Source organism: Thecamonas trahens (genome assembly GCF_000142905.1).
Source record: "Thecamonas trahens ATCC 50062 unplaced genomic scaffold supercont1.10, whole genome shotgun sequence".
Classification (NCBI taxonomy): domain Eukaryota; order Apusomonadida; family Apusomonadidae; genus Thecamonas; species Thecamonas trahens.
This window is the reverse complement of record NW_013657670.1, coordinates 520,885-529,067: the sequence shown is the minus strand read 5'-3', so window position 1 is coordinate 529,067 and position 8,183 is coordinate 520,885. Positions and strand designations below refer to the sequence as shown.

At 64.0% G+C, this 8,183-nt stretch overlaps 4 protein-coding genes across 4 annotated transcripts; 3 read left to right on the top strand and 1 right to left on the bottom strand.

Annotated features, from left to right (window-relative positions):
* Positions 1 to 459: 459 nt before the first annotated feature.
* AMSG_02894 (radial spoke protein RSP4/6) lies at positions 460 to 1,725 on the top strand (the record flags this gene model as incomplete). The annotated part of the gene is made up of 1 exon (XM_013905275.1): positions 460 to 1,725. The coding sequence occupies one exon, from the start codon at positions 460 to 462 to the stop codon at positions 1,723 to 1,725; it is 1,266 nt and encodes a 421-aa protein (XP_013760729.1).
* Positions 1,726 to 2,084: 359 nt separating this feature from the next.
* On the top strand, positions 2,085 to 4,614 carry AMSG_02893 (Ak7-A-prov protein; the record flags this gene model as incomplete). Its single annotated transcript, XM_013905274.1, has 1 exon — positions 2,085 to 4,614. One exon carries the CDS (start codon positions 2,085 to 2,087, stop codon positions 4,584 to 4,586), a length of 2,502 nt encoding a protein of 833 aa, XP_013760728.1. The 3' UTR covers positions 4,587 to 4,614.
* Positions 4,615 to 4,935: 321 nt separating this feature from the next.
* AMSG_02892 (RabGAP/TBC protein) lies at positions 4,936 to 6,989 on the top strand (the record flags this gene model as incomplete). Its single annotated transcript, XM_013905273.1, has 1 exon — positions 4,936 to 6,989. One exon carries the CDS (start codon positions 4,936 to 4,938, stop codon positions 6,877 to 6,879), a length of 1,944 nt encoding a protein of 647 aa, XP_013760727.1. The 3' UTR covers positions 6,880 to 6,989.
* AMSG_02891 (molybdenum cofactor biosynthesis protein C) lies at positions 6,593 to 8,153 on the bottom strand. The gene has a single exon (XM_013905272.1). The coding sequence runs from the start codon at positions 8,119 to 8,121 to the stop codon at positions 6,889 to 6,891; it is 1,233 nt and encodes a 410-aa protein (XP_013760726.1). The 5' UTR covers positions 8,122 to 8,153; the 3' UTR covers positions 6,593 to 6,888.
* Between the last annotated feature and the right edge of the window lie 30 nt (positions 8,154 to 8,183).

The following is an 8,183-nucleotide window of genomic DNA, read 5'->3' as shown; positions in this document are numbered from 1 at the left end:
CGGAAACCGGTAAAGGGTTTAGTAATTACCTAAACCCGTTTTCCCTCCTCCACGCCATTCCCCCAACGAATCGTCCCAAAAAACGGCTCAGTCCCCACCCCCACCACCACCACTACCACCACTACCACCACCACCACCATCCCCACCACAACCACCACTACCATACCAAGGACTACCAAGCGCATACCGAGCCCCTACCAAGGATATACCGACTTGGACTTGCTACTTGCTGTTCTACCCTCTCGCTACCTGACGTGGTCCTCCTCCCCCTCCCCCTCCCTCCCCCCCCCCCCTTCTCCCCCCCTCCCCCCGCCAAGCACCCCCTGGCATGCAACTCACACACTCGTGGTTGATGACGGCGTATGTGGCCGAGTTTAGGATCCCAATCGGGTGACGGTCACTGCTGACGATGATGATGGCTACGATGATGCGTCGTCGCGTGAGTTTAACGAGGGCTTTATGCCGGATGTCATGGCGGATGCTGGGCGGTTTGAAGAGTGCGGTATCTCGCTCGGGCGGATGGAGATGTACAAGGTCATGCTCGCCATGCAGAAGCTTGTTGAGTCGCACCCGTTGGAGCGGATCCGTTTCTTTGGCAAGATCTACGGCCTCAAGGCCCCGTACTATGTCGTCGAGGCAGTGTACAAGGACGGCGAGCGGCCGTTTGATGCCCCTGAGGGCGCCGCCGCCGACGCACGGGCCGCAGACTCGGGCTACGACGAGTACGACGGCGACTACTCGGCTCGCGGTGGCCGCGCCGCCGACGGCCAGCCTGGCGAGGCTGGTGGTGACGGTTTTGTCCCGCCGGCCTCGCAGCACAAGGCGCCGCCACAGCCGCCTATGGAAGAGTTTGAGGGAGCAAACAAGTACGCGTACTTTGTGTGCTCCTTCCCGGGCGGCGAGTGGACCAAGCTGCCAGACGTGACGCCCAAGCAGATTGTGGCTGCCCGCGCCATCACCAAGTTCTTCACCGGCTCGCTCGACGCCCCGGTCGAGTCGTACCCGCCGTTCCCAGGCACTGAGAAGAACTACCTCCGGGCCCAGATTGCCCGCATTGTCGCCGCCACCGCCGTTGCTCCCGCCGGCCGCTACGTCGACCCCGCCGAGCTCGAGTCGCTCGACGGCGGCGAGGATGACGACAACGTCTCGGTCGTCTCCAACATGGACTTTAACGTCGCAGACAACGAGGAGATCGGCGAGCCGGCCGGCTGGATCCACCGCGAGCGCTTCATTCTCCCGCAGGGCCGCTGCTTCTGGTGGGAGCCGCCTCGCGATGACGCCTCGCGCGACGAGTCGGAGTTTGACGAGGAGTCGATGCTCTCCGCCAACGCGCCCGAGCCCGAGTTTGGCCCGCCGCTCCTTACCCCGCTCGCCGATGACGAGCCTATCGGGGCCTTCCCGGCATGGTCGGTTCGCTACTCCTCCGCTGTTGCCACCCGCTACGCCACCATTCTCATGCAGTCGAACCGCTGGCCGGGTGCCTACGCCTACGCCAACGGCCGCTCCTCCGCCTGCATCTACGTCGGCTACGGCCAAAAGTACCAGCCGACCCACTTTACCCCGCAGCCGCCCCCGCAGCCGCCGCCGCAGCCTGCCGCTGAGTACGCCGGCGACGACATTGTCGAGCGCGCAGACGCCACTGACGAGCGCGATGCCCTTCTCCGCGGCGAGGACGACGACGTCTCCTACGCCTCGGGTTCGGAGATGTATTCGGACGATCGCTAAGCAGATCAAGCAGAGCAGGCAGAGTAACCAGAGCAGGCAGAACAGGCAGAGCAGGCAGAGCAGGCAACCAACTGTACTTGGCTGAAGGCGCTATCCCGTAAAAAGTACCCCCCTCCCCCCCCCCCCCCCCTCACACCGCACTGTCCATCCGTCGAGTACGAACTCGGTCGTTCGTTGGGCGGGCAACGGCACAACGGCGACACCCGCCACCGTCGCCACACCGCACCTCACCGCCCCACATCCCACCCACCGCCACATACACCAAACCCACCAACCCCGAACACCACCCCGCCCACCAAGTACACCCCCACCCCCCACCACCACCAAGTGCGTACCGTGGTATGGAGAGCAACACGACCATGGCCATGGCCGGCGAGAACAAGACCGACGAGGCTGGTCGGAGCGACAGCAACAACAACAATGGGACGGCGGCCACCACCGCTGCTACAACTGCGGCTGCCAACAACAACGATAACGATGGCGTCGTCACTGCTGAAAATGATGCGGGTGATGCCGGGAGTCAGCTCGGCTCGGCTGCAACAGAGTCTGTGGCGGCAGTGGTCGTCAAGCAGCCCGTCATGCCGCCGAGAGTCTTTGTCACCGAGCTGGATTCGTACATTGGTCATCATGTGGCTTCCGCTCTGACGGGCATCATGTACGCCCGTGATCCTCGTCCGGGTGCACTGCCGCTCGATGACTCCATGTCCGAGTATGACGAGCCGCAGGGCCGCGGTCGCCGCCAGCAAAACTCGGCGCTGGCAGGCGGCGCTGATGGCAGTGGCTCTCCGGCAGGCTCGGCCGGAGCTGGTGACAACGACGGCTATGAAGGGTCTGAGGCCGAGTACGGCTCAGAGGCGGGGGCACCGAGCTTTGATGAGGCGACGCTGCCGGCCAAGGTCGAGATCATCGGAACGGTGCGGTCCGAGGCGTCACCGTCGTTTCCACTCCCTCGCCCGGCGGTGCTGCCAGGCGGAGAGCTGCCGGGCGCGGGCGTGCCCGAGGGCGTCTCGCGGGTGCTGCCGTCGACAATCACTCGCGACGCGCTGCTTGAGGAGGTCCGCCAGTGTGACGTCATTGTGTATGACCTCGTGTCCAACGTCAACGAGGCCAAGTGGCTGGTCGAAACGCTGGCTGACGAGGCCGAGAGCTGGGAGCGGCCCAAGATGTTTGTGGCGCTCTCGTCGGTCCTCACCTGGGGCAAGACCGGGCGGTCGGACGAAGGTGACGGCGACGAGATGGCGTTCATCGAGGAGGACTACAAGCGTCGCAAGGCGCACCCGAACCACAAGGAGCTGCTGTATGTGGAGAAGCTGACTACCAAGTGGTCGAAGAAGAAGGCCAACTTTAACGCGGTCATCATCAACCGCGGCCTGGTGTACGGCGGCGGCGAGGGCGTCTTCCACTACCTGTTCAAGATGGCATGGCACGGCTCGCCTCGCCAGCTGCCGGTCATCGGGCGTGGCCGCAACGCGCTGCCGGCCATCCACGTCCTCGACTTGGCCCAGGTCGTGGCCCAAGTTGTTGCCCTCAAGCCTGACATCCCCTACGTGCTTGCTGTCGACGACGGCCGCATGTCGGCCATGGATCTTGTCTCGACCATTTCCGAGGCGCTGGGCTCGGGCGCCATTAAGCGAGTCAAGCGCGACGATCCGGTCCTTGTCCGTGAGCTCACTCCGCTGCAGTTTGACATGCTCCACCTCGATGTTGTCCTCGAGCCGTCGTTTATCCGCGAGTTGGAGGACTTTGTGTGGCACGCCGAGACCGGTCTCCTCGAGGCCATCTTTGACGTTATCCGTGAGTTCAAGACCGTGCGCGAGCTCACGCCGCTCATGTTCTACATCCAGGGCCCGCCGGGCGTGGGCAAGTCGTACTACGCCGCCCGCATTGCCCGCGAGTACAAGGTCCACCACATCCAGACCGAAGACGTCATCTCCGACTACCTCGCCAAGCTGACGACCTCGCAGGACCCGGCCGATGCCGACATGCTCGACGAGATCCGTGAGGCTCGGGCCGAGTCGGAGAACGGCCGCATTCCCGACGACCTGCTCGTTGCCATGTTCCGCGAGAAGCTCTTCTCCATGCCGTGCCAGAACCAAGGCTTTGTCCTCGACGGCTTCCCCAAGACCCTGGCCCAGGCCGAGGAGCTGTTCGCCGCCGGCGACGACGACGAGTCGACCTCGGTCGCCGACGACAACCTGGATGGTGTCGCCAAGGACATTCTTCCAACCAACGTCGTCATCCTCGAGGCCGACGACGAGTTCATCAAGGCCCGCATGCGGGCGCTACCTGAAGCACAGGTTACAGGCACCCACTGGACCGAGGACGGCGTCGCTCGCCGCCTCGCCTGGTTCCGCGAGGCCAACACCGACGAGGAGAACGCGTGGGACTTTTTCGACTCGCGCGAGATCCTCCCGCTGTACATCACCATCAACGAGACCACCGAGCCGTCTGACGTCCTTGCCGCTGTCAAGAAGCTCGCCGGCAAGCCTCACAACTACGGTCCCACCAAGAAGGAGCTTGCCGCGCGTGCTGCTGCCAAGGCTGAGGCTGCTGCCGCCGCCGCTGCAGCCGCCGCCGAGGAGGCGCAGCGCCAGGCGGCTGCCACCGCCGCCGCCGAGGCCAAGCGCGACGCCGAGTGGACGGCCCGTAACGAGGTCATCCGCGCCGAAGAGCAGAAGGTCCTTGAGCTCCAGTCGCAGCCGCTGCGCGAGTTCCTCATGACCCACGTCATGCCCACCCTCACCGAGGGCCTCATCGAGGTCTGCAAAGCCCGGCCCGATGACCCAGTTGACTACCTCGCCGAGTTCCTCTTCAACCAGGACTCGCGCGCCGTCATCGACTCTGATCCCCACGACGGCTAGCCGTCGATAAACCCACCACCCACCCACATCATGAACAAGCAAGGCTGTGGTAATACCCTTCTGCAGTTGACTGGCTGCTCCTCACAAAACTTGCTGCTTCTCACAAAACTTGCCGTTGAGCAAAGTAGAGTGTGCACGCGTTGCCCCGGCCAAAGTCAGCCAGTCGACCGACCCACCAACCGCAACCGCTCCGCCAACAACAGACTGGGACCATGACTCGCCACGCCTGTCTACAGTCTCTGTGGACTGTGTGTTGTTGTGAATGAGTGTGTGTGACAGCAGCAGCAGCAGCAGCAGCAGCCGTGGTGGTGCTGTTAGTGGCGGTGGTGGTGGTGGTGGTGGTGAGGGTATGGTCACCGGAGAGCATGTTGCGGGTAGCCGTGACCCGACGCCTGCCAACGACGACCTTGGGGCCGGGGCTGGCGCTGGGGCTGCAAGTACGGTTGATGGCGAGGCTGATGGCGAGGCCGACCCCGACCCCGAGTCCGACCCCGACCCCAAGTCCGACCCCGAGTCCGACCCCAACCCTGAGTCCGACCCCGACCCCGAGTCCGACCCCGACCCCGAGTCCGACCCCGACCCCGACCCCGACCCCGAGTCCGACCCCGATGACAGATGTGGGACCGAGCCCGAGCCAGAGAACGGTGCCGTTTCCAGCAAGAAAGACGGCAATGCCGCAGACAAGCTGACCCTGGCCGCTGGCAATGGCCACAAGCGGTCGTCAAGCGGCATCCCGCGTGACATGTACGGCTTTGAACTCTCGCCCGAAGATGCAGAAGCCGAGGCTGCCTTCTACGCCAGCTATGCCCACGTGCTGCAGGAGCGGGTCCTCAGGTGGAACGCGTATGCTGCCAAGAAGGGCAAGATCAAGGCCAAGGCCAAGCCGCATGGTGAGGACAGCACGGCTGTGGCTGCCCCAGCCACGCCGACGACACCGACAAGCCCGATCACCCCACGCACCCCGGTCTCACACAAGTCGGCCAGCGGCGATGCCGACGCCTACAGCGCCTCGGCTGACGGCGAGGCCAGCTGCGAAGCATCCGGCCCGCCAGCCAAGTCCAAGGCCAAGTCCAAGTCCAAGGCACCAAAGCCCGACAAGCAGACCAGGAAGGAGTTGGCCAAGGCCGAAAAGGCCCGCGCAAAGGCCGAAAAGGCCCGCGCAAAGGCCGACAAGGCCCGCGCAAAGGCGACGGCCAAGGCACGAGCAGCAACCGCAAAGTCGGCCATCGACCCGGCCAAGGCATTTGCAAAGTGCGACGAGCTGAAAAAGATGGTCCGGCTTGGCATTCCGCAACAGTGGCGACCTGCAGTGTGGCTGCAAACATCAGGCGCCTCCAAGCTGCGAGCCGCCGCAAGTCCGGACGAGGCCTACGCCACGGTGCTGGCCCAGGCAGAGGGCATGACGTCCGAGGCCATGCGCCAGATCGACAACGACCTCGACCGCACCTTTCCCAAGCACCCGTCGCTCGACGCCGCCGAGGTCAAGGCCAAGCTTCGCCGGGTCCTGGTGGCTTACTCAATCCGCAACCAGGCTGTCGGCTACTGCCAGTCCATGAACTTTGTCGTCGCCTTTATGCTCATGCGCATGACCGAGGACGAGGCCTTCTGGCTCCTTGCCGCCACTCTGGAGCTCCTTCTCCCGGCCCAATACTACTCGCGGTCGATGGTCGACTCGTCGGTCGACCAAAAGGTCTTTGCCCAGCTTGTCGCCGCCAAGATGCCCGCGCTGCCGCCCATCTTTGAGGCCGAGGGCATTCCACTCGAGCTCATCTCCTCGCAGTGGTTCCTCTGCCTCTACGTCCGCTCCGTCCCCACAGAGACAACGCTCCGGGTCTGGGACGCCTTCTTTTACGAGGGCTCAAAAATACTCTTCCGCGTTGCCCTCGCCCTTGTCCGCTCCTTTGAGCCCGAGATCATGGCCATGGCGTCTAGCGAGCTCATTTCCGGCGGCGAGCTCTTTATGCGCGTCAAGGACATGCCGGCCTCCGTCTTTGACTGCGACGCGCTCATGGACCTGGCCTTTAACGGCATCGGCTCTCTCCCGGCCAAAAAGATAGACAAGATGCGCGCCAAGCTCCGCCCGGACATCCAGCGCCAGTACGAGGACCGCGCTGCCCGCCACAACACCAACCAGGCTCTGCCAGGTGCCCCTATCCCGCTCAACGGATCTTCGGTCGACAACCATGCCCACGACCACGCCACCGCCTCGGCTGATTTGTCAGACTCGGACTCGTCGGACTCGTCGTCAGACTCGTCAGACTCGAGTACGGACGACAACTCAGACTCGAGCTGACAACAGCGCTCATCCGCCGATTTTGATCATCGGCCGGTTCTGGCCCTTGGCAATGTTGTGCATGCCGGCGTGCCGGGCCTTCTTGCGCCACACTGCAGCCTGAATGAGCGCCCGCAAGTCGTCGTCGGTTGCGCCGGCGCGAAGCGCGTCGCGCAGAGAAATCTCGGTGTTGCCAAAGAGGCAGACCTTGAGCGAGCCGTCGGCCAGCAGCCGGAGCCGGTTGCAGCTCCCGCAAAAGTGCTCGGTCATCGACGAGATGCATCCGATCCGCCCAGCATAGCCCGGTACCCGCCACGCCTTTGACGTGTCGTTCGGTGCGTCCGCCTCGCGCACAAGGCTGGGATGCGCGCCGCGGATCGTCTCCAACAGCTCGGCGTACGGCACCATCTTGGTGTCGTTCCACCGGTTGCCGTCAAACGGCATGTACTCGATAAATCGCACGTCGACAGGCAGCTCGCGGGTGAGCTCCACAAAGTCCAGCACCTCGTCGTCGTTGACCCCGCGCATGAGCACACAGTTGATCTTGACCATCGTCGGCAGCGCCGAGTCCGCTGCCCGCTCGATGCCCTCCATCACCCGCTCGAACCCGAGTCTGCGCGTCATGAGCGTGAACTTGTGCGGATCGAGCGTGTCGAGCGAGATGTTGAGCGCCGTAAGCCCGGCTTCGAGTAGCGGATCCAGCTTGCGCCGGAGGAGCAGTCCGTTGGTCGTCATGCCCACAGAACTGATGCCCTCAATGGCTGCCAGCCTCTCCACCACCTCCACTGCCGACCTCCGCACCAGCGGCTCGCCGCCGGTCAAACGAATCTTTTCCACGCCCTCCTTTGCAAACAAGCTTGCCAGAGCCACGATCTCGTCGTCGGTGAGCATGGTGGCAGCCGGGCTCAGCTCCACGCCCTCCTCGGGCATGCAGTACGTGCACCTCAGATTACATTTCTCCGTCAGAGAGATCCTCAGATACGTATGATCCCTTCCAAACGAGTCCCGAAGCATACTCCCCTCCACGCCCTCTACGCCATCTGTCATCGCCGTCGTCGTCGCCGTCGCCGCTGCTGCCAGCGCTGTCGATCCCGTGGCGTCGGCCACCTTGCTCACGGCTTCGCCTACGCTCCCCACCGCGCCCACCGCACCCAACGAGCTCGACATGCCTCGTGTGACACGCCTCGTCGTGCTTCCTGTCATGCCATGCCTCAGACCGCCTTGGACAACCCGCCGTCCGCCCAGAATCGCCCGTCCAAGCATGTCCTCGTGGAACGTGTGTGGATCGAGTTGGGTGGCTCTCGGTCTCGGCCAGAGCCGGGCAA

What these genes read in the sequence shown, in the direction of transcription:
- AMSG_02891 (XM_013905272.1), bottom strand. Translation starts at nt 8,121, where the DNA reads ATGCTTGGACGGGCGATTCTGGGCGGACGGCGGGTTGTCCAAGGCGGT.